This window comes from Canis lupus, chromosome 9 (assembly GCF_011100685.1).
Source record: "Canis lupus familiaris isolate Mischka breed German Shepherd chromosome 9, alternate assembly UU_Cfam_GSD_1.0, whole genome shotgun sequence".
NCBI classification, from domain to species: Eukaryota; Metazoa; Chordata; class Mammalia; order Carnivora; family Canidae; genus Canis; species Canis lupus.
Genome location: NC_049230.1, coordinates 37,738,602 through 37,762,351, shown reverse-complemented (window position 1 = coordinate 37,762,351; position 23,750 = coordinate 37,738,602). Strand labels below are relative to the sequence as shown.

General features: G+C 45.3%; 2 protein-coding genes and 1 long non-coding RNA gene across 4 annotated transcripts in view; 1 reads left to right on the top strand and 2 right to left on the bottom strand.

The window, feature by feature from the left end:
- LOC111097421 overlaps positions 1 to 23,750 on the top strand; it is a 71,430-nt gene extending 47,680 nt beyond the window's left edge. For both annotated transcript variants that reach the window (XR_005364651.1, XR_005364652.1), the window contains one exon: positions 23,230 to 23,750. This is a non-coding gene — a long non-coding RNA (uncharacterized LOC111097421). The remainder of the gene's footprint in view (positions 1 to 23,229) is intronic.
- CCL16 (C-C motif chemokine ligand 16) lies at positions 5,558 to 9,032 on the bottom strand. The gene is made up of 3 exons (XM_038548085.1): positions 8,856 to 9,032; positions 6,222 to 6,342; positions 5,558 to 5,799 (listed from the first exon to the last, which is right to left on the bottom strand). Exons 1-3 carry the CDS (start codon positions 9,010 to 9,012, stop codon positions 5,667 to 5,669), a joined length of 411 nt encoding a protein of 136 aa, XP_038404013.1. The 5' UTR covers positions 9,013 to 9,032; the 3' UTR covers positions 5,558 to 5,666.
- On the bottom strand, positions 11,013 to 13,776 carry CCL14 (C-C motif chemokine ligand 14). Its single transcript, XM_038548086.1, has 3 exons — positions 13,557 to 13,776; positions 11,686 to 11,800; positions 11,013 to 11,237 (listed from the first exon to the last, which is right to left on the bottom strand). The coding sequence occupies exons 1-3, from the start codon at positions 13,753 to 13,755 to the stop codon at positions 11,147 to 11,149; spliced, it is 405 nt and encodes a 134-aa protein (XP_038404014.1). The 5' UTR covers positions 13,756 to 13,776; the 3' UTR covers positions 11,013 to 11,146.

The following is a 23,750-nucleotide window of genomic DNA, read 5'->3' as shown; positions in this document are numbered from 1 at the left end:
TCAAAGACATGCATTGGATATGAAGGATTAAGTTCTCTCCTTTGCATCTAGCATAATGCTACTTACATATCATCCTTGGGAGAATTGAGAAAATAGTCCCTCACATTATCTGTGTTCTGTGGTTCAGATGAGAAGCCCCTAGCTACAGAGTCAGGAGGGGAAGGCTCCTTTCTGGGAAGAGCACAAGGGGTAGGGGAGAGAGGGAAGTTCTGAGTGTGTGCTTAGGGTAAAAGCAACTGTAGTCATAAACAGCTTCTTGATCCTGCCATTCACAGCGTGGTTCCTTTTTCACCAGCAATGTGGGAACTGAAAGCCGTCCTCTTTCATTTTCCAGGAATAACCTGCTCGGTACAAGCATTCTTTCTCTGGCATGGGAGCCATAAGCGCTGACTCTGTGATGAACTAGGCATGGGACTGGACACTTTGTGTATGTTAACTGGTGTGATTCTCCTAATAACCTGCAATTGTAGGTGTTTTGGTCTCTGTTTTACAGCATAGGAAACTGAAGCTCAGAGAGGCTGAATACTTGGCACATCAGCACACAGACATGCTCACATTTTAAAAAAGTCCTCCATTGTGTCCATACCTCTCTGGCTCCAACCCTAAATTCTGTTCCCTTCATAAAATGGCTGTAGGAAGAGCTACCTATGTCGCGTCCTGACCCCCACTTCTATAGCCCCATTCTTTCACCACCCTTGGTTAGGCTTCTTTCCATGCTCCTCCAGGTCACCAGACATTCATGCGTCAAATCTGATGGCTGTTTCTCTATTTCTCTTTTACTTCTTAGCTGCTTGACTCTTCCCTCTTTATTATTATTATTTTTTACTATAGTTCTGTAATGTAGTTTTTAAAATAATATATATATATTTTTATTAAAGTTCGATTTGCCACCATAGAGTATAACACCCAGTGCTCATCCCATCAAGTGCCCCCCCTCAGTGCCCGTCACCCAGTCACTCCATCCCCCCATCCGCCTCCCCTTGTTCGTTTCCCAGAGTTATTAGTCTCTCATGTTTTGTCACCCTCTCTGATATTTCCCACTCACTTTCTTTCCTTTCCCCTATAATCCCTTTCACTATTTTTTATATTCCCTGTATGAGTGAAACCATATAATGATTGTCCTTCTCTGATTGATTTACTTCACTCAGCATAATACCCTCCAGTTCCATCCACGTCAAAGCAAATGGTGGTATTCATTGTTTCTAATGGCTGAGTAATATTCCATTGTATATATAGACCACATCTTCTTTATCCATTCGTCTTTCGACTCCTCCCTCTTTTGTAAATTATTTTCTTGTCTTGGCCAGCAGATCACCATGCTGTTCTAGATGTCCTGCTCCTGCTATCTTACTGGCTACTTCTCTCTCCTATCTATGTGCAACTCCTGCTCTATTCTACCTCTAAAAGTGCCCCAGAGTCCATTGCTCATCACCTTCCTGCCTGCCTCACTTGATCCTGTGGCTTTACATCTCCAGCTTGACCATTCTCTGGCATGCCAGAGCCACACAGCCAACTCCCTGACCATTATGGCCACATGGATACCTAACAAGCATCTCAAAAGTGTCCTGTCCCTATCCTGATTCCACTCCCTAACTTACTTTCCCCCTAGATTTCCCCCTTTCTAGAACTTGTGCCAGCATCCACCTGGTTACTCAAGCCCAAATCTTTCTCAGTATTTCTTTTCAATTCTGTCCCCCAAGTAGTTCCCTAATCTCTTCTACCTCCACCACTACCTCGTCTCCCTTCTCCCTCCCTCATCTCCAGGAATCCATGTCTGCACAGCAGCTAGTGCAGACATGGATTCCTTTAAACAAGTGGATCAGATGATGCTATTTGGCTGCTTAAAACAATCCCTAATGGCTTCCCACCTCCCCTGACATAAATCTCACACTCCTTACTCTGGCTTACAAAGTACCCTGACCTCCTCTTACCTTCTGGCTCCTCACCCTGCTCTCCTGGCCATATGCTCCAGCCACACTGCTCCTGTACACAAGCTAGTTCCTGCCCAGCACTTTGTACCAGCTGTGCCCTGTGCCTGGAAAGTTTTATTCCTCATGCAGCTGTCATTGAGCTGTTGGGGTACACTTCACCTCCTTGGGTGAGGTCTTTCCTCACCACCTAGACTGAAGTAGCCACCCTGGGCATATCCCTGGATCTTGAGAACTGCTTGGGAGTCTTTTACCTCCCCCAGTTCTACTGTCTAGGGCAATCCAAAGTTTCTGCAAGTCTTCTGTGACCTTCCAAAGACTTACTTCACATTTCTCAATCTCTAATTCCTTGTTCTGGGGCCACTGGCCCCATCTCCCATCTATGCTAATTTCAATGGGGAGTTATCTCCTAAACCACTCACATCAAGTATTTGGGTCTACATAATTGATGGGACTCTTTAGGGTTCCAGGGAGGAGGAAGGTCCCACTGTTCACTGCACTGGCTCCAGCTGTTCCCCTGACCACTCTCCCCACTCCTCTGTGACTCTCAAAGGCAGAACAGTTCCTCCTCCTGGCTCACACCTTCTCCTGAAGTCTTTGCCCCAGTCTGTAGTCCTGTCCTGGGTGACTTTCCTGCCTTAACTGGGGCTACTGACATATTTTCTTAACAGAGGTTGTTTCCTCCATGAAAGAGATTCTTGCTCTAGCTTCTAAGAGAATAACCACATTTTCCATTTTATTCTACTACTTGTTCCAGACCCTGTGGTTGGGGATTGTCACAATAGCCCTGTAAGGGGTCAGCTCCATTTTGCAGATGAGGAAACTTGGCTCAAAGAAGAAAAGGCCATCGCTGGTAATCACGAGGCTCTAGAGAGATTCAGTGTTCCTCCTTGCATCTGCCCATTGCTTCCTCAAAATCATCTTGGCCAGCATCAAAGGATAGCTGCATGGGGGCAGCCCGAGTGGCTCTGCGGTTTAGTGCCACCTTCGGCCCAGGGTGTGATCCTGGGGACCCGGGATCTGGTCCCGCTTCGGGCACCCTGCATGGAGCCTGCTTCTCCCTCTGCCTGTGTCTCTGACTCTCTCTCTCTCTCTTTGTGTCTCTCATGAATAAATAAATAAAATCTTAAAAAAAAAAAAGATAGCTGCATGGAGACCCACTATTCTAGGGCTTATTTTCCACCCTCCCCAAGTCAATCACCTATGTCCCACAAGGACATAGTCTTGTGAGCTGGCTGGGTGTAGGTTTACATGGGTGAGGTCTTTGCTTTATGATGATCAGGACTGGCAGATCCCAGTGTGTCCCCAAGGAGGGGGTCGTGTGTGTGTGTGTGTGTGTGTGTGTGTTTAAAGCTAGGCATCTATCTACCTTGAAAAGCTTAGAAATAGTCCTCTTTAAAAACAATTGTTGCACTTGAGGAAAGTACTTGCAGTTCTGAACCATTAGGAGTTTCTGGTAAGCTTTATGTTATGTGCTAGGATGGGAATTGACATTGTATATAGACTTTCATTTAGGTTTTCAGACTGACCTCTTACCTCTGAAATCTGATGGACCAAAAGAGAGAGAGAGAGAGAGAGAGAGAGTAAATGAGTGAGAAATAACAACAATATTTCCTTTCTAGCCTGTTAGGATCCTGGCCCTGGCTTGTGCTTCCTTGTTTTCAGCTCCATCCTGTCCTCTAGGCTTTTGAACTCTGGTCCGCTGATTTTGACCCTGGTGCTGGCTCAGGACTTTGAAACTTCCTATTGCTCTGGGTGTACATGCTGAACTTATTTTGACTCCTGTGTCAATCTAAGCCCTGCCACCCATCCATGTCCATTCTGGCTTCTGCAAGCAAAGGTCCTGGTCTGACTACATTGTATTTGTTAGTGATTCTATCATCCCTAGGCTGTGAGCTACTAGAGGGAGAAGTTTGATCATATTTATCTGTAACGCCTCAGCTCTGATAGCAAGAACGGTGGAGAGGAACTCCTGGATCAAGGAGCAGGAACTCCCAGTCCAGGAAGTTCTCAAGTAAGCAGCACTGGCCCCCTGGGGAGGGACAACGGGCAGGAAGCATGTGGGCCAGAGCCTCAGATCCTTACCTGCCTCTGAGACCCTGGCTGGTGGTTAATGGGCCACTGACCAAGTTAAAGTGCTTTTAGCACAAGTAACAGAAACCAAGATCCACTAACTCTGGCTAATGTAAAGGAAAGGGGTATGGATACTGAGAAGTCCACCAAAGCATGAATGGGTAAACAAAATGTGGCATATATACAGGATGAAATGTTATTCAGCCTCAAGGGAATGAAGCCTGAAGTGTGTATGCTGCAACATGAGTAAAGTCTAGAGACATGGGGCAGCCCTGGTGGCTCAGTGATTTAGCACCACTTTCAGCCCAGGGCGTGATCCCAGAGTCCCAGGATCCAGTCCCACATCAGGCTCCCTGCATGGAACCTGCTTGTCCCTCTGCCTGTGTCTCTGCCTCTCTCTCTCTCTCTGTGTCTCTCATGAATAAATAAATAAAATCTTAAAAAAAAAAGTCTAGAGACATTATGCTGTGTAAGACATGTCAGTAGCTCAGCGTGGGAACAGTGGTCCCTACTTCTCTTTTGTGTCGGCACTGCTGGGGGAAGACCACATATGGGGGGGATCTAGCAAAACCTCTACAACAAGGACAAAAACTATTAGCATGTGAATATGCCCACTTTGGCCTGCTTAAAAAAAAAGAAAAAAGAAAAGTAAACCCTATGTTTTAAAAGAAGAAGAGATCTAGTAAAGGGATAAGGATGGACAGGAAAAGTCAAGAGTTCCGTGGGGATTTTAATGAGTCAGAGGCCAGAGATGTTCTGGCTGGTTGGAAGCCGAACATAATTATCTAGGATGGCTGGTGTGTGAGTGAGAGGTGAGGCTGAAAGCAGAGCGAGAAGGATGTGAAATATGTTTTTCTGTGTATTAAGAACGTATTTATCCCCTTCTCCATTAACTGTGGCATTTCCTCCAGAGACAGAACATGTTTGAAATGTTTTTAATTACTTTTTTTTTTTTTTTAAATTTTTATTTATTTATGATAGTCACACAGAGAGAGGAGAGAGGCTGAGACACAGGCAGAGGGAGAAGCAGGCTCCATGCACCCGGAGCCCGACGTGGGATTCGATCCTGGATCTCCAGGATCGCGCCCTGGGCCAAAGGCAGGCGCCAAACCGCTGCACCACCCAGGGATCCCTTTAATTACTTTTTGAATCACTGGCTAGCTTCTCTGATTGCCACTGTCATTCTGACCACACGGCCACCTGCATTTTCACAGGGCTGCACCTTTCTTTCTTTCTTTCTTTCTTTCTTTCTTTCTTTCTTTCTTTCTTTCTTTCTTTCTTTCTTCTTTCTTTCTTTCTTTCTTTCTTTCTTTCTTTCTTTCTTTCTTTCTTTCTTTCTTTCTTTCTTCCTTCCTTCCTTCCTTCCTTCCTTCCTTCCTTCCTTCCTTCCTCTTTTTTCTTTTAAATTAAAGGATTTTTCTTTTTAAAATTTTTTTTTAATTTTTTATAAATTTATTTTTATTGGTGTTCAATTTGCCAACATATAGAATAACACCCAGTGCTCATCCCGTCAAGTGCCCACCTCAGTGCCCATCACCCAGTCACCCCCACCCCCCGCCCACCTCCCCTTCCACCACCCTTAGTTCGTTTGGGCTGCACCTTTCTTTCCCGGATGTGGACTCCCACCAAGGCCTGATGGTCATGGAGAGCTGTGGTGTGGCCTTCCTATGACCTAATGCTTTTAGCCCTGGCCATGTTTCTGGGAGGCAGCAAAGGTATTTTGGGATCCTTGATGTACTCTTGGACCCATTTGTCTTGAGGGTTGGAGCAGATGTCTCGGTTCTTTTTGGTGACAAAGCTGTGGAGGCAGAGTTAGACTATCAGCGGTCATGGAGTGGGGTAGGCGTCCAGTCTGCACTCCCCCATTCCTAGCTTGCATGGGGCTCAGCTCATTACTGCCTCCCTGGGCCTCTCTGACCTGAATTCCCTCAGAAGGCCTCCCTGTCTGGGTTCTAGACCTCATCATCCCTGTTTTAGCCTGTTTCCCGCTCAGCCAAGACACTCAGGCGTGGGTTTCATTATCGCTGCCATTTATTGGGCCACACAACTCTAAGTGGCAGAATCAAGAATTAAACCCAGGCTTGCCCTATGAGATTCAAAGCCCAAGTCCTTGATCATGACTCCCCTTCTTCTGTCATGGAGACACTTAGTTCTATGCACCTCATTCCCGCTCTAGGTTCCCCTTCCCCTTCCACAGAAGCATCTGCAGGGAATGCTTACATGATTGCCGGCAGGTAGCAGTTGAGGGCCTTTCTGTATCCCGCCACCAGTTTCTTTGGCAAAACTTTCTCATGATGCCTCAGGCAGCAGGTGGGAGAGTTGTTAAGCGATTCAGGAATTTCTGAGGGAATCACATTGAAAACTGAGTCAAGTAGGCATAGAGGGAGCCCATAATTGCCTACCTTTATCTCCCATTTATTGCATTCCACGCCTCTGATGGCAAAGCCATCTGTTAGCAGGGACTGATGGGTAATGGAGAAAGTGAGAAAAATGGGGGAGGATGTACATGTAGAATCTCCAGCCTCTGAACTGAGTTTCATCAAATGCAAATGACTCGGTTTTTTACATTTTCTGGCGAACCAGGGTTTGGTTTGGTAAACATGTATTGGGCCCCTGTTACGTGCCAAGCTCTAAGGGAGCAAAAACTGAGGAAGACATAGTTCCTACTCTTGAGTATCCCCCAGTCTAGTCAGGGTGAAAAGGGAAAGTGAAAAGATAAATATGACAGTAGAATGTGGCCTGGGATAGAATAGGATTTGGCACAATGTGCTTTGGAAACAGAATTAGGGACAGCTAACCCAGCCTGGGTGGCTGGGGAAGAAGTCCTCTAGCACACTGTGCATGACTTGATTCTTGAAGGCTGAGCAGGATTAAGACAAAGGGGTTGTAGGGTCTAGAAGAAAGAAAGGTATGAAGGCCTGAAGGCGGGAGAAGCTGTGTGTGTGTGGGAAGTGCTGAGTGGTTGCAGGTGGCTGGAATGCAATGTAAGAAGGAGGTAAGAAAGATGAAATTAGGGTATCTGGATGGCTCAGTCAGTTAAGTGTCTGCCTTCAGCCCAGGTTGTGATCCCAGGGTCCTGGGATTGTACCCCACATCGTTGGGTTCCCTGTTCAGTAGGTAGTCTGCTTCTCTTCCCTCTGCTCCCTGCCCCCCAGGTTTGTGCTCTATCAAATCAATAAATAATCTTTAAAAAAAGGAAATGAAATTGGAGAGGGTGGGGAGGACAAGCATACCTTCTGAGTTGTGAGGGGGAAGTGTGGACTCTATCCTAGAGGCATTAGAGGGGCTGAGGTCAGGGAGGTGGGTGAGTGAGCAATGAGCCAGAGAATTTAGGCAGAAAGAAAAGTGTTTTAATTTAGGATTCAGGTCAGACATCTTGAATAGGAATCTTGACTAAATGATTTGAATAATGGGCAAATTTTAAAAATTTCTCTAGGTTTCCTCATCTATGAAATGGGAATAAAAAGATGCTTATGTCCTAGGATCATAGTGAGGGTTAGTTGAGAAAATGCTGTAAAGCCCTTAATACAGAGCCTGGCACATAGAACGGCTCAGTCGGTGCTTGTAATTAAGAGCAGATGGTAGTAATGATCATTCTTCTTGCCTGGAAATGCCACATTCCCTCCCTCTTTGATGTTGACAGAATGCTGGCCTCAATTGGTTCTTAGCACTGTGTTTTCCTTGAGCTCCCCTGATTACTTATCAGTTGGGGAGTTGGGGATATCACACAAGAGGGCAGGCAGACACCTCCCCCAGTCTCCAAAATTGCAGAGTGCAAACCCTTTGCAGTCTGACCCCTTGCTTCCAGCTGGTGGCCAAGATTGGAATATCTTAAGAGTACCATTTGGCTGAATCATGCTTTGGGTGGGCCATTTTGTCTTTTTTGAAGACTGAGCCCATTGCAGTGGTATGTTTGACCTTCCCTAAGGGCATTGTTACCTCCTGCCACCCACCAGATGCAGCTCTGTACACAGTGATACCCATGACCTTGGTAGTCAGCCAAGTTTACAAAGTTCAGGGGCATCTTGAGAGCGTGTGGCCAGATTATGTTTTGGGTGCGACCCTTGCTCCCCTGAGACTTTATACAAGCAGAGTCTTGCCAGACCACTTGCCTGGGGTAGCCTTAGAGAGAAAAGAAGGGCTAGAGCACTTGGAGATGGGTATGTGGTCCTTTTCATAAATGGTGGTCGAGACAAAGATAGGGAATGGGCAAAATCTCGTTCTCCACAGGTCCCAGGTGTCCTGTGTCTCCAAAATCTTTCAATCCCTTTCCTCTTTTCTATAGACTTTGCTTAGATCCAGGCTGAGGAATGGGGATAGAGCCTATGAAATCCTCACACTGCACACCTGGGCATCCCATTGGGCCTTCTTTTGGCTGCCATGATAGTTCCAACGATCTGTGCCAGACACTACAAGGAAGGGGTGTCTATGTTCAGAGTCCCCACTCCTGGGTCTAGCTGCCTCCCCAATGTCGTTTATCTTGCTCTCCCAGAGCAACTGCAGCTCTTCTCCTCCACCTGTCTTGCTCTCCTTTCATTGCTCACGTTTATTATTGTCTCTTCTGTTACTTTCTTAGCTCCTCCTAACCAGTGACTATTCCTGTTCTTCATCCTTGAGACTCCTCACGTGTCCTTGACCCAGCTTCCTGGAACTGCCTGATGATCCCAGAAGGGATCTGGACCCCAGCCCAGCTCTGCTTGCAAAGGGGAGAGTTTGAGGACAGCAGGTGTGCTGCTGGAGGGGAGAGGCCCTGTGGCTGATGACTGAGACTTGACAGGGCTCTTGGCATCACCTCGCTGCTAGCTGCCCTGTACCCCTTCCTCATTCCTGCCCTACAGGGACAGGTGGACTCACTTGACTGGCCATGCAAAGCAGGAGTGGTGAGGATGAGGATGAAGATGAGGAGCAAGAAGGCAGTCATGGAGAACTTCATTCTCTCAGGGGGGCCCTTCAGCTTCCAGGCAAGGCTGGTCATCCACTCTGACTTCACAGCTCTCTGGACTCTGAGCATTTCAGAGCCAGTGGGGGAGAGAGGAGGTGCCTCCCTCAGTGTTTGCTGAAAGGGTGGGCGGGGCCTGGTACAGCTGATTAATAAGTATTTAAGTTCAGGAGAAGGAGAGTAGAGAAAGGGAACATGCGGTGTGTGTGTGTGCTGTGTTGTCTACCTTGTATATGCCCTATTTTACTTAATCCTCGCAGTAGTGAGGCAGAGATTATTACTGTTTTATAAATGAGGCTACTGAGACTCAGAGAGGTTAAAGACATTCTCCTAGGTCACACAGGTAGGAGGCAGGCAGTTCTGAAAACTGGATCCATATGATTTCACCATCTTACCTGCCACCATCTCTATCTTGGGGGAGGAGGGCGGGTGGAACCTCTCTCCCAGTGCCCAAGGTGATCGGTCTTTGGGAGGGTGAACATAAGGCAGGATTAGAGAGTGCACAGTCTGGGGCAAGGGGTAGGGTTTAGGCCTCTGAAAAGGGTGTCCCCCCCCCCCACCCCCAGTCTAAGGACACGACTGAGCTCACATTTTTCCTCTCACAGATTATGTTACTAATACAACGAGAAAAACAATGTGCCGATCCTTGGGTCCTCATTTATTGCTGAGGTGTTTGGCTTTTTTTTTTTTTGTTTGTTGATTTTTTTAAAATCTGTTTGGACCTTGGACTCCAAACCAGTTTAAGGTCTATTTGGCCATTCCTCCTGTGTACCTGTGATATGGGTTTATCCAAACTGCCACTGTGCCAATTATGTCCAGCAGAGGGTGCTCCACCCTCATGCACCTGACAACTTGCTTCTGTGTCCCAGAGTTCCGGCTTCTGTGCCCAGCCTTGACTAGGGCTGACCTGTCCCTCAGTATCTTCTCTCTCCAGACTGCCTGAGGAACCCGTTGAAGGCAAAGCTCAGAGAATAGATGGAAGATACGGGGAGTTTTGCCATCGATGGACTGTGAACTTTAGAGGCACAGAGGGAAGTGTTTCAGTAAATGAGAGTAGAGGGAGGCGAGGGCAGGTGGAGATCCTGATGGGGCTTGCTGTTTGGCATGGCTGCTTATAAATAGAGAAAAGTTATATAATGCATTTAGTCCTGCTGGGTTCAAGGCAGTTAGTGCTGGTGAAGCTATGGCTTTTTATGAGGGTAGGAAGGGTATGTATGTGGGGTACTCCCTTGGCTGCAAGGGACTCCCTTGGAGGCAAGGAGGTCTGAAGAAGCCTGGTTATACGTTTAGCATACAAGCCTCCTCTTGGCCCTGGTCTTGGAAGGCTGGTGGACTGGGAAGGATAGCCACAGTGCCTACACTGGGGATGTTCTTACTCTGAGGACGCAGAGCTCTTCCTTGAATCCTGAAGATGGGTTTGGGAGCCTTTGGGAGCAGCTAGGTGTTATTCATGGAGCATAGCCTCCTCTTGATTCCTGCCTAATTCCATCCATCCATCCATCCATCCATCCATCCATCCATCCATCCATTTCCTGATCACCCGGTAGAGGCCAGGTTTTCTGTTAGGCCTTGTGGAGGATACAAAAATGAGTATAACAATATAGTACAACCTGATGTATATAAGCATAGGGAAAGGTTGGATAAAATATGTCCACAAATCATTCTTAATCCCAGATGGCTGGAAACAAAGGCCTTGGGAGCAGCACAGAACAAAGGACTTTGAAGTTTGGCTGCTATGAAGAAGGCTTTATGAAAATTAACCTGCAAAATCAGGTGATAACTCTTAGTGTTACACTTGTGTAGCTCATATAAGATAATGCACATAGGCTGCTTAGCAGACTACTTAGCAGACTGCTTGGAAAGTAGAAAGCGCTGACAATGGTATCTGTTATCACGATGATGATAGTGTAAATGTGGCCACAGGTTCCCACCACTCCCATCACAGGCCTGATCTGTTCTTTGCACCTGCAGCTGACCACACTTCTGTGGAGCGAAGGCTGATGCCAAGGGTACCACCCCGGCTGGGCTCCAATGAGTAGATTCTGTAGAAATGAGCATAGGCAGGGAGGGCATGAAATTCAAGGTCTTTAATTCAAGGCAAGGCAGCTCCCAAGAGGTGACTGGGGCTGAGGGCTGCAGCTAAGAGGGGAGCTGTGGCCTCTTCCCTTTAAGATGGCTGGCTGCTCCCTCCTCCACTACATCTGGGTCACTCATTTCTCCTCAAGTCCTTGATGTAGTCCTGGACCCAGTCATCACTGGGGTTGGCACATATGGAATGGCCATTTTTGGTGATGAAGCTGTGGGACAAAAGGGAGAAGGGTTACCAACTGAGACATCCAGCAGCCAGGAAGAGAGACCCGTCAGCCCTCCCAAGCCAGTTCCTCATCCACCCAGGCTATTTCTCCTTCCTTTGCTAGAGGCAGCTCAAGACCAGTCTCCTCTCTTACAAATGCTCTCCAGCTCCCCAGATCCCCTGAACCCACCTAGTCTCTATGCCCCCACCCCCACCCCTGGAAGTGCCCTCCTTATTTCTCTTCCCCTCCACTGATAATTCTCCATTCATGGGGTCAGCTTCCTCCTGGCTCCCGGCAGGCTCAGCCAGGCCAGAACGCCCCCAGGATGTCCCCTCTGCCACCTGTTGCAACGAGAGGTGCTCTGTGGAGTCCCCATTCTGGGTCCTCCCTACCACCCCCCCAGGCCTTGCGGGCTCCTTGTCCCCCAGTATGGTATGTGGGTGCCACCTACATAATTCCAGCCCTGGAGCACTGGCTGCTGGTCTCAAAATAATCTGTGATCCGGTGACGTGGGATTGCTCGGGTAATGTACCTGAAGCAGCACTCAGCTGGATGGTAAGGTCCTCCTAAAGAGAAAGGGAGGAAGCTGAGACTGGACTCTTTGTTAAAGGTCATACCTGCTGGCTGTTTCTGCACTGCAGGAGGTGGAAGTAGGATGGAAGAAGAGGTGGCCTCAATCCTGAGATAGTATTGTGCAGAGACTCAGTTATTTGGCACCTCTTTCCCTCCTCCTGCATCAGCAACTGTTCTTCAACTTCTCCCAGAAAGACTTGCTGATGATCTTCAACTCTGGATTAAAGATTAGTGAAACCCAAACCTTCTCAATGAATAGACACCACCCCTGTGGGACAGGCTTGCACAGATGTTCCACTGAGGAGGAATATTTGGAAGAAATCCCAGGGGGGGGCGGACAGGGACATATGCCAGTTGGGAGTGGCAGACCCAGCCACTCCCAACCTGCCTGTTCTGCCTGTGTCCCCATTGAACCCCTGTCCTGCAAAGAAGGAAGGAAGCGGACACCAAGGCTCAAGGACCAGGAGTCTGGACACCAGATCCCAACCTCCCCTCGCCTTTGCTAGTTTTGTGCCCATGGAAATTTTATTCCCCTGTTAGTGTCCTCATCTGTCAATGAGGCTGTTGGGCTGGATTGGTCGTTTTTATGCTGAGTTTCCTAGGAACCTTGGTAGTAACGGTGGGGGATTGGGGTCTATTTCAGAGGTACTGATGCATTTGGGAGTAGAGTTTTAGGGATATATCCCCTTTGGTCTGTCTAGCTGTTTTAGACATTAGGTTTCTGAGTGAGATTTCGCTTGAAGAAGGATTCCATGGTCTAAAAAATATCAAACATCACTGAACTTTCCAGTTATTTTCTGATTCTGAAATTTCATGGTTCTTATAGGAGGTGCAAGAGGGTAATAACAGTGGAAATCACACATTCAGTCAAGCTTGACTTATGGAGATATTAGGAAGGGTGTTTCCAACTGAGGGCTCTGGAGAAACAAGCAGGCACCACGGTCCTGGAGTGGAGTGATGGAGGTGTGCAAGGTTTATGGCCAACCTGGACAGAACCAGGAGTGTCCTGGCAGTGGCCTCCATGGTTGCCATGCTTGGGTGGGAAGGGAAAGGCCTGGTCTTTTACCTAGTACCATTCCAAGTAGCATCCCCACTCTCCAAAGAATGGAGTAAGTGATCCACTGAGACCACCCCTACCCTATTCCTCTGAGCTCCAAACACCCTCTCAGGTAAGTCAAAGATTCCCATTAAGGTTAGACCAGCTTTATTTCAATAACCTTCTCTGTCTCCTCCCCCCCCTCCACCCCATTTCTGGAAAGGAGATGAGGTAAAATTGAAGGGTGAGGCATAGTTTTGGTTGTGTGTAAAGGCAGCTCATCCTAAGAAATAAGGTAGCTGAGGTGGGATACCCATTGTTGTGGTTCCCCTCAGCCCACACCTAAGCAAGGCTGTACTTATGGGGTGGGGTTGACTCTGGAAGCAGATGGCCCTAATTTCGGGAGGCAAGCAGACAAATGGCTTTGAGGGTCCCCCCAAATTGCTCCTCTCTCTCCCTGGGGATAATATCCCCCAAGTAGGGTGGGCTGCTCTTAATAGCAGAGAGAGATGAACTGAGGGAGTGGAGAGTCAGGTCCTCACTCCATGGTCTTGGAGGTAAGGGGGACTGTCTAAGAGGGAGAGGACAAAACCAGTTTCAGAAGACCCCAGATCTCCTTCTAGAGCCCCTCCTTCTTGTATCCCCAGCAGGCTTACTCCTGCTTCTTTCTCCACAGGGGCTAGGTTGGAAGGAAAATAAGGTGTTGCACTCACGTGAGGATAATTCAGTTTTGGACTCCAGGGTGCAGGTGATGATGATGAGGAGGAAGAGGGAGATAGTAGCCACAGAGACTTTCATCCTCCTGATGAGGGAGAGCTTTATCCTCCTGGTGGGGAGCTGCTGTAGATGGAGAGCTGGCCTCGTAGGGGCTTCTGAGGCTCCTGGGCTGAGGAGGTATTGAGAAATGATCATCAAGGCAAAATATTTTCTTAAAATAAGGAAACTAAGATTACAAAGGGAAGTAAGGAATAGTAATGCCTCAGCAATTTCATATCCTGCATGTTTGTTGAGGGTGGAGCGAGGGAAGCCTGGAGAGCCAAGATTTCAGAGGAAATTGGCTTCTATCCCCAGTGGGAATAAATTTAACTCCTTTGACATAAGCCCTTCCTTTGGTGTAGACCATAGAACAGGGCCTGTGGGTGCAGTTGTGCACTTAGCGCAAGATCTCAAGGCTGAGATGTGGCCTATGCCCAATTCCAGTTCTAGCTCTGGAACAAGGCCATGTGGGGGAGGTTCAGGATCTGTTTGTCTGGAGATAAGAGGGGATTTGGTTTCTCATCATTACAGGATGAGAACTGGAGCTCCCCATGCCCAGTCTTACTAATCTAAGCTAGGAATTCCTCACTTAAATATTTAAGCCTGGGAGCTGGAGGTTCTGCTTATCACCAGCCTCTCACCATACCCAGGGGTGAAGTGCCATGATGCTCATTACATAATGGCTATGCACACTAGCCACTGTCCCAAATATTTTATCTTTAAATCAGGCACAGAGAGCATAAATAACTTTGACAGTTGATAAGTAGAATCAGGGTTCAAACCTAGGCAGTCTGGTTCCCAAGTCTGTGGGACTTGGGAACTGCTATCTCATGGAGAAACATGGGACCCTCCACTAAGCTATCCCTGAAAGTGTCCTGCCTAGTGTGGCTTTTCTGCAAAGCCTTTAGCCTGAGCCCTTACTGAGCTCAGGTGGATCGCTCTGGGACCTTCTCTTGGTTTCTGACTTTTGTTACAGAGAAGCTTGGTGGCTACCTAGAAAATGACTTGTTCAGGGATGGCTAGGAGGCTTCACCAATTAGAGGTAGACCAGAGTTGTGTGTTGGAGACCATTCTGGGGCCATGTCCACACACTTCAGAAGGAGTGCTGTGACTCACATATGGTTGCTGTTATGGTGCACCACACAGGCTATGTATTGCTATCCTTAAAGTAGTCTGAACTGGCCATTTACTGAGGAGGAATTGGGGCTCAGGAAGGGCCAGGGACTTGCTCATATTTGCAGGATGATTGGGGTGCAGAACAGATCTGCCTCTGCAGACTCAGTCCAGTAGCCTTTACCATCTTCTTCTTGGGGGCCCTTGGCCCATTTTGCTTGCCATTGTGGTTAGAAGGCTGTTTACATCTTTTTTCCTTGACTGGATTCATCAGGGCAGGGAGCATCTGTTATTTATCTTTGCCCATTCACAGAGAGCCTAGCATGTAGTAGGTGATTTATAAACACGTGTTATTTTATTTTATTTTTTAAGTTTTTATTTAAATTCCAGTTAGTTAACACACAATGCAACATTAGTTTCAAATGTAGATTTAGTAATTCATCACTTCCATACATGACCCGGTGCTCATCACCTGTTTCACCCATCCCCTACCCTCCTCCCCTCTGGTGACCATTTGTTTGTTCTCTACAGTTAAGAATCTGTTTCTTGGCTTCTCTTTTCTTCCCTTTTTTGTTCATTTGTTTGTTTCTTAAATTCCACATATGAGTCAAATTATATGCTATTTGTCTTTGACTGACTTATTTTGCTTAGCATTATACCCTCTAACTCCGTCCATGTTGCTGCAGATGACAAGATTTCATTCCCTTTTTTGTGGCTGAATAAATATTCCATTATGTATATACACCATACCTTGTTTAAAAATTTTTTTTATTGGAGTTCAATTTGCCAACATATAGAATAACACCCAGTGCTCATCCCACCAAGTGCCCCCCTCAGTGCCTGTCACCCAGTCACCCCAACCCCCCACCCACTTCCCCTTCCACTACCCCTTGTTCATTTCCCAGAGTTAGGTGTCTCTCATGTTTTGTCACCCTCACTGATATTTTCACTCATTTTCTCTCCTTTCCCTTTATTCCCTTTCACTAATTTTTATATTCCACAAATGAATGAGACCATATAATGTTTGTCCTTTTCCAATTGACTTATTTCACCCAGCATAATACCCTCCAGGTCCCTCCACCTCGAAGCAAATGGTGGGTATTTGTCGTTTCTAATGGCTGAGTAATATTCCATTGTATATATAGACCACATCTTTATCCATTCATCTTTCGATGGACATTGAGGCTCCTTCTCAGTTTGGCTATTGTGGACACTGCTGCTAGAAACATTGGGGTGCAGGTGTTCCAGTGTTTCACTGCATCTGTGTCCTTGGGGTAAATCCCCAGCAGTGCAATTTCTGGGTCGTAGGGCAGTTCTATTTTTAACTCTTTGAGGAACCTCCACACAGTTTTCCAGAGTGGCTGCACCAGTTCACATTCCCACCAACAGTGCAAGAGGGTTCCCCTTTCTCCACATCCTCTCCAACATTTGTTGTTTCCTGTCTTGTTAATTTTCACCATTCTCACTGGTGTGAGGTGGTATCTCATTGTGGTTTTGATTTGTATTTCCCTGATGGCCAGTGATGCAGAGCATTTTCTCATGTGCTTGTTGGCCATGTCTATGTCTTCCTCTGTGAGATTTCTGTTCATGTGTTTTGCCCATTTCATGATTGGATTGTTTGTTTCTTTGCTATTGAGCTTAATAAGTTCTTTATAGATCATGGATACTAGCGCTTTATCTGATAGGTCATTTGCAAATATCTTCTCCCATTCTGTAGGTTGTATTTTAGTTTTGTTGACTGTTTCTTTTGCTGTGCAGAAGCTTCTTATCTTGATGAAGTCCCAATAATTCATTTTTGCTTTTGTTTCTCTTGCCTTCATGGATGTATCTTGCCAGAAGTTGCTGTGGCCAAGTTCAAAAAGGGTGTTGCCTGTGTTCTCCTCTAGGATTCTGATGGATTCTTGTCTCACATTTAGATCTTTCATCCATTTTGAGTTTATCTTTGTGTATGGTGTAAGAGAATGGTCTAGTTTCATTCTTCTGCATGTGGCTGTCCAATTTTCCCAGCACCATTTATTGAAGAGCCTGTCTTTTTTCCAGTGGGTAGTTTTTCCTGCTTTGTCGAACATTAGTTGACCATAAAGTTGAGGGTCCAGATTCTCTATTCTGTTCCAGTGATCTATGTGTCTGTTTTTGTGCCAGTACCACATTGTCTTGATGACCACAGCTTTGTAGCACAACCTGAAATCTGGCATTGTGATGCCCCCAGCTATGGTTTTCTTTTTTAATATTCCCCTGGCTATTTGGGGTCTTTTCTGATTCCACACAAATCTTAAGTTGATTTGTTCCAACTCTCTGAAGAAAGTCCATAGTATTTTGATAGGGATTGCGTTAAATGTGTAAATTGCCCTGGGTAGCATTGACATTTTCACAATATTAATTCTTCCAATCCATGAGCATGAAATATTTTTCCATCTCTTTGTGTCTTCCCCAATTTCTTTCAGAAATGTTCTGTAGTGTTTAGGGTATAGATTCTTTACTTCTTTGGTTAGGTTTATTCCTAAGTATCTTATGCTTTTGGGTACAATTGTAAATGGATTTCACTCCTTAATTTCTCTTTCTTCAGTCTCATTGTTAGTGTATCGACATGCCACTGATTTCTGGGCATTGATTTTGTATCCTGCCACACTGCCGAATTGCTGTATGAGTTCTAGCGATCTTGGGGTGGAGTCTTTTGGGTTTTCTATGTACAGTATCACGTCATCTGCAAAGAGGGAGAGTTTTACTTCTTCTTTGCAAATTTGAATGCCTTTATTTCTTTTTGTTGCCTGATTGCTGAGGCTAGGACTTCTAGTACTATTTGAATAGCAATGGTGAGAGTGGACATCCCTGTTGTGTTGCTGATCTTAGGGGAAAGGCTCCCAGGGTTTCCCCACTGAGAATGATATTTGCTGTGGGCTTTTCATAGATGGCTTTTAAAATGCTCTATCCCTATACTCTGAAGAGTTTTGATCAGGAATGGATGCTGTATTTTGTCAAATGCTTTCTCTACATCTATTGAGAGGATCCTATGGTTCTTGTGTTTTCTCTGGTTGATATGATCTATCACATTGATAGATCAACATTATGAGTGTTGAACCAGCCTTGCATCCCGGGGATAAATTCCACTTAGTCATGGTGAATAATCTTCTTAATGTATTGTTGGATCCTATTGGCTAGTATCTTGTTGAGAATTTTTGCATCTGTGTTCATCAGGGATATTGGTCTATAATTCTCCTTTTAGGTTGGATCTTTGTCTGGTTTTGGAATTAAGGTGATGCTGGCCTCATAGAACGAGTTTGGAAGTATTCCATCTCTTTCTATCTTTCTGAACAGCTTTAGTAGAATAGGTATGGTTTCTTCTTTAAACGTTTGATAGAATTCCCCTGGGAAGCCATCTGGCCCTGGACTTTTGTGTCTTGGGAGGTTTTTGATGACTGCTTCAATTTCCTCCCTGGTTCAGGCTTTCTGTTTCTTCTTGTTCCAGTTTTGGTAGTTTGTGGTTTTCCGGAAATGTGTCCATTTCTTCTAGATTGCCTAATTTATTGGTATATAGCTTCTCATAATAAGTTTTTAAAATCATTTGTATTTCCTTGGTATTGGTGGTGATCTTTCCTTTCTCATTCATGATTTTATTAATTTGAGTCTTTTCTCTCTTCTTTTTAATAAGGCTGGCTAATGGTTTATCTATCTTATTAATTCTTTCAAAGAACCAACTCCCGGTTTTGTTAATCTGTTCCACAGTTCTTCTGGTCTCTATTTCATTGAGTTCTGCTCGAATCTTTATTAATTCTCTTCTTCTGCTGGGTGTAGGATCTATTTGCTGTTTTTTCTCCATCTCCTTTAGGTGCAAGGTTAGCTTTCATATTTTTCTTTCCTGTTTTTGGATGGATGCTTTGTACTGCGATGTACTTCCCCCTCAGGACTGCTTTTGCCGTATCCCAAAGATTTTGAACGGTGTATCTTCATTCTCATTAGTTTCCATGAATCTTTTTAATTCTTCCCTAATTTTCTGGTTGACCCTTTCATCTTTTAGCAGGATGGTCCTTAACCTCCATGTGTTTTAAATCCTTCCAAACTACTTCTTGTGATTTAGTTCTAGTTTCAAAGCATTATGGTCTGAAAATATGCAGGGGACAAAACCAATCTTTTGGTATAGGTTAAGACCTGATTTGTGACCTGGTATGTGGGTGTATATTCTGGAGAAACTTTCTGGAGAAAGTTCCATGTGTACTTGAGAAGAATGTGTATTCAGTTGCGTTTGGATGTAAAGTTCTGTAAATATCTGTTAAATCCATCTGGTCCAGTATATCATTTAAAGCTCTTGTTTCTTTGGAGATGTTGTGCTTAGAAGACCTGTCGATTGTAGAAAGCACTATATTCAAAACACCAAGTATAAGTATATTATTATCTAAGTATGTCTTAACTTTGGTTATTAATTGATTGATATACTTGGCGGCTCCCACATTTGGGGCATAAATATTCATGATTGTTAGGTCCTCTTGTTGGATAGATCCTTTAAGTATGATATAAGGTCCCTCTTCATCTCTTACTACAGTCTTTGGGATAAACTTTAATTTATCTGATAAAAGGATGGCTACCCCTGCTTTCTTTTGAGGACCATTTGGATGGTAAATGGTTCTCTAACCTTTTATTTTAAGGCTCTAGGTGTCCTTATATCTAAAATGAGTCTCTTGTAAACAGCAAATAGATGGGTCTTGCTTTTTTAATCCAGTCTGAAACCTTGCACCTCTTGATGGGGTCATTAAGCCCATTCACGTTCAGAGTTACTATTGAAAGATATGAATTTAGTGTCATCATGATACCTATTCAGTTCCTGTTTTTGTGGATTGTTTCCTTGGACTTCCTCTTTCTTTTACAGGTCCCCCTTAATATTTTTTTGCAGAGCTGGTTTGGTGGTCACATATTCTTTCAGTTTCTGCCTACCTTGGAAGCTCTTTATCTCTCCTTCTATTCTGAATGAGAGCCTTGCTGGATAAAGTTCTTGGCTGCATGTTCTTCTCATTTAGGACCCTGAATATATCTTGGCAGCCCTTTCTGGCCTGCCAGGTCTCTGTGGAGAGGTCTGCTGTTATTCTAGTACTTCTCCCCATAAAGGTTATGGATTTCTTGTCTCTTGCTGCTTTAAGGATCTTCTCTTTATCTTTGGAATTTGCAAGTTTCACTATTGAATGTTGAGGTATTGAGCGGTTTTTATTGATTTTAGGGGGGAATCTCTCTATCTTCTGGATCTAAATGCCTGTTTCCCTTCCCAAGTTAGGGAAGTTCTCATCTATGATTTGTTCAAATACAGTTTCTGGACTTCTGTCCCTTTCGGCGCCCTCAGGAACCCCAATTAAATGTAGATTTTTCCTTCTGAGGCTGTCATTTATTTCCCTTAACCTATCCTCATGATCTTTTAATTATTTTTCTCTTTTTCTTCTTCTTTGTCATCAACTTGTCTTCTATGTCACTCACTCATTCTTCTACCTCGTTAACCCTCGCCGTTAGGACCACCAGTTTTTTTTTTTTAAGATTTATTTATTTATTCATTCAGAGAGAGTGAGAGAGAGCCAGAGACACAGGCAGAGGGAGAAGCAGACTCCATGCAGGAAGCCCGATGTGGGACTCGATCCCGGGTCTCCAGGATCACACCCCGGGCTGCAGGCAGTGCCAAACCGCTGCGCCACTGGGGCTGCCCAGGACGTCCAGTTTGAATTGCATCTCATTTAATTGATTTTTAATTTCGGCCTGATTAGATCTAAATTCTGCAGTCATGAAGTCTCTTGAATCCTTTACGCTTTTTTCTAGAGCCACCAGTAGCTTTATAATTGTGCTTCTGAATTGGCTTTCTGACATTGAATTGTAATCCAAATTTTGTAACTCTGTGGGAGAGAGGACTGTTTCTGATTCTTTCTTTTGTGGTGAATTTTTCCTTCTAGTCATTTTGCTCAGTGCAGAGTGGCCAAAAACAAGTTGTACTGGAAAAAGGAGAAAAAGAGAGGAAAAAAAAAAAAAAAAAAAAAAAGGAAAAAAAGGGGGGAGGGGGAAACAAACAGAAAACAAAAAAGGGGGAGTATCCTCTGATTCTATATACTGTAAATCCCTCGACTTCCCCTGGAACTTTCCAGTGCTGCTTGGTCAATAACTTGCTTTTCCCGTCCTTCTAGATGGTCTTCTGGGGGGAGGGGCCTGCTGTGCTGATTCTCAGGTGTGTGCACCTGGGGGAGCTGCCCAGCCCCCTGCCAGGTGCACGGCTCAGTGGGAGCGGTTTATCCTGTGAGGCCCCTGGCTCAGTCCCAGGTACAAGGTGACACCAGGAGGAGCAACAACAGTGGCGGCAGCCGGCTCTCCAGCTCTGGAGTCAGCTCCCGCAGTAACTACTGCAGCTCTCAGTCCGCAGGGGCCTGGATGCTCCAGGGGCAGGGGCCGCCCATCTGCACAGCTCCGGGCTGCCCGGCGGCAGGAGCGTCCTTGCTGTTCTGTGTCCCCCGGCGCCTGCACCGCTGGAATCACAGCCCTGGGCGGTGTAGCCCCCTCTGCACGGAGCCGCCATCTGAGCTGCCACCTGAGCTGCTCCCGGGCCCCGTGGGGCCCGTGCTGCAGCCCTTTAGGGAGCTCCGCCAAGGTGCGTGGCGTGCTCTCCCATCCCCCGCGCCCCCCCTCCCCCGGGCGCAAGTCTTCTGTTAGTGCCCCTGGGAGCCCGAGGGCATCCCTCCCCCTCCTGGGATCCTGCCCGAGCTCCCTGCCAGCTCCAGGAAGATTGGTAAAGCTCCTGCTTCTCTGGGACTGGGCTTTCCTGTCCTGGGGGCACTCGCCACGCAGCCTTAGCCCGGCTCCTCGCTGGGGCCCCTCCCCCTTGGATGCTTTTTCATTTCTTTATCTCCCCCCCACCCCGTGTTCCTACCTTGATAAAATTGCAAACTCTTTTCACTATAGCATTCCAGCTGTTCTCTCTTTAAATCTCAGACCGAATTCATTGGTTTTTAGGATGATTTGAAAGTTACCTAGGTAAGTTGATGGGGACAGGTGACTTGGGGACCCTACTCTTCTGTCATCTTGCCTGCCACCTACACCATACCTTCTTTATTCATTCATCGATTGATGGACACTTGGGCTGTTTCCATCATTTGGCTATTGTAGACAATGCTGCTGTAAACATAGGGGTACATCTACCTCTTTGAATTTGTATTTTTACATTCTTAGGTAAAAACCTAGTAGAATGATTGATAGGTCATAGGGTAGTTCTATTTTTAACTTTTTGTGGAACTGCTATCCTGTTTTCCACAGTGGTCGCACAAATTTGCATTCCCACCAACAGTGCAGGAGGGCTCCCCTTTCTCCACATCCTTGCCAACACTTGTTCCTTGTGTTGTTAATTTTAGCCATCTGCCAGGCATTAAGTGATATCTCATCATAGCTTTGATTTCCTTTTCCCTGATGAGAAGTTAATTGAGCATTTTTCCATGTGTCTGGTAGCCATTTGATTGTCTTCATTGGAAAAATATCTATTCATGTCTTCTGCCCATTTTTTAACTGGATTATTTGTTTTTTTGGGCATTGAGTTTGATAAGTTCCTTATAGATTTTATATAAGATATGTCATTTGCAAATTATTTTCTCCCATTCCATAGATTGTCTTTTTTTTTTTTTTGGAATTTTTTTTATTGGAGTTCAATTTGCCAACATAGAGTATAACACCCGGTGCTCATCCCGTCAAGTGCCCCCCTCAGTGCCTGTCACCCAGTCACCCCATTTCCCCCCGCCCGCCTCCCCTTCCACTACCCCTGTTTGTTTCCCAGTGTTAGGAATCTCTCATGTTTTGTCATTCTCTGATTTTTCCCATCATTTTCTCTCCTTTCCCCTATAATCCCTTTCACTATTTTTTTCACTATTTTTTTATAATCCCCATATGAATAAAACCATATAATGATTGTCCTTCTTTGATTGACTTACTTCACTCAGCATAATATCCTCCAAAGCAAATGCTAGGTATTCATTGTTTCTAATGGCTAAGTAATACACGTATTTTAGAAGAAGCATGAATAAATGAGCTGGTCTAAGCATGTATATCTCACAGGAAACATGCTGCGGTGCCAAGATAGCAATTTGTTAGACATATTCTATATTTGTTATCAATAACAATACTATTTAAACTCTTCAAATCAAGTAACAATTGCCATTAGGAAGAATCTAATGAAATAAAATGTTTCCGGGGAGAATATGAGTTGGAAGGGAATGGTGTTTACTTTGTTTTTCTGGAGACTTAGCCTATCTACTAAGTTGTTGCTAGGAGCCTTATAAGAAATCCCTTTATTTTCCAAGAAATTATTAAGTTCCTATCTACATTAGTCTGTATATTGCTAATTGCTATGATAAACAACCCCTAAATCTCGGGATTAATTACATGAAGGTTTATTTCTTGCTCATGTCACAGTCCAATGTGTGAGAGCAGTGGGACGAGGGTATGTGTGTGTATTGGGGAGGGCTGTGCATGCACCTTTTCAGGGACTAAGGCTTCTATCTGTGATTCCTCCAGTTTCAACCCCAAACCACCAAGTTTGCTACAAAGGAGAGACAGAAGAGAACAGGGAGATTTTAAGTACCAGTCCTGGAAATGATATAAATGACTTTCAGTTAAACTCCATGTCCAGAATGAAGTCACCTGCTCCAATTTAATGATGGAAGTACAGAAAATATAGATCATCTGTGTGCCCAGGAGGAGAATGGAATGGGTTTAACAAATACATCACTTCTTGGCCACAATATCAAATGCCAGGTACTGGGCTATATTTGGAGGGTGGAAATGAAGATGACCCTGCCGTCAGAGGATTCCTAATTTAAAGAGGGACTCAAAAAAGCAAATTAAAGTTGCAATACAGTGGGATGGATGGAATTTGGTAGCAATAAGAAGAACTTAAATGTTCTGTTGCCTGCTGATAAGTATGCAGTGCAGCCACTCTGGAAAAGTGTGTGGAGGTTCCTCAAAGAGTTAAAAATAGATCTGCCCTACACCCAGCAATTGCACTGTTGAGGATTTACCCCAAAGATACAGATGCA

Bases quoted from the DNA above. Each gene is read 5' to 3' on its own strand.
- CCL14 (XM_038548086.1), bottom strand. From the start codon at position 13,755: ATGATCATTTCTCAATACCTCCTCAGCCCAGGAGCCTCAGAAGCCCCT. The intron at 11,801-13,556 runs GTGAGTGCAACA...CTTTCTCTTTAG, and splicing joins CAAAACTGAATTATCCTCAC to GAGGACCTTACCATCCAGCT. The intron at 11,238-11,685 runs GTAGGTGGCACC...TTTGTCCCACAG, and splicing joins TGCTCCAGGGCTGGAATTAT to CTTCATCACCAAAAATGGCC.
- CCL16 (XM_038548085.1), bottom strand. From the start codon at position 9,012: ATGCTCAGAGTCCAGAGAGCTGTGAAGTCAGAGTGGATGACCAGCCTT. The intron at 6,343-8,855 runs GTGAGTCCACCT...TGATTCCCTCAG, and splicing joins TGCTTTGCATGGCCAGTCAA to AAATTCCTGAATCGCTTAAC. The intron at 5,800-6,221 runs GTAAGCATTCCC...CTGCCTCCACAG, and splicing joins TGCTACCTGCCGGCAATCAT to CTTTGTCACCAAAAAGAACC.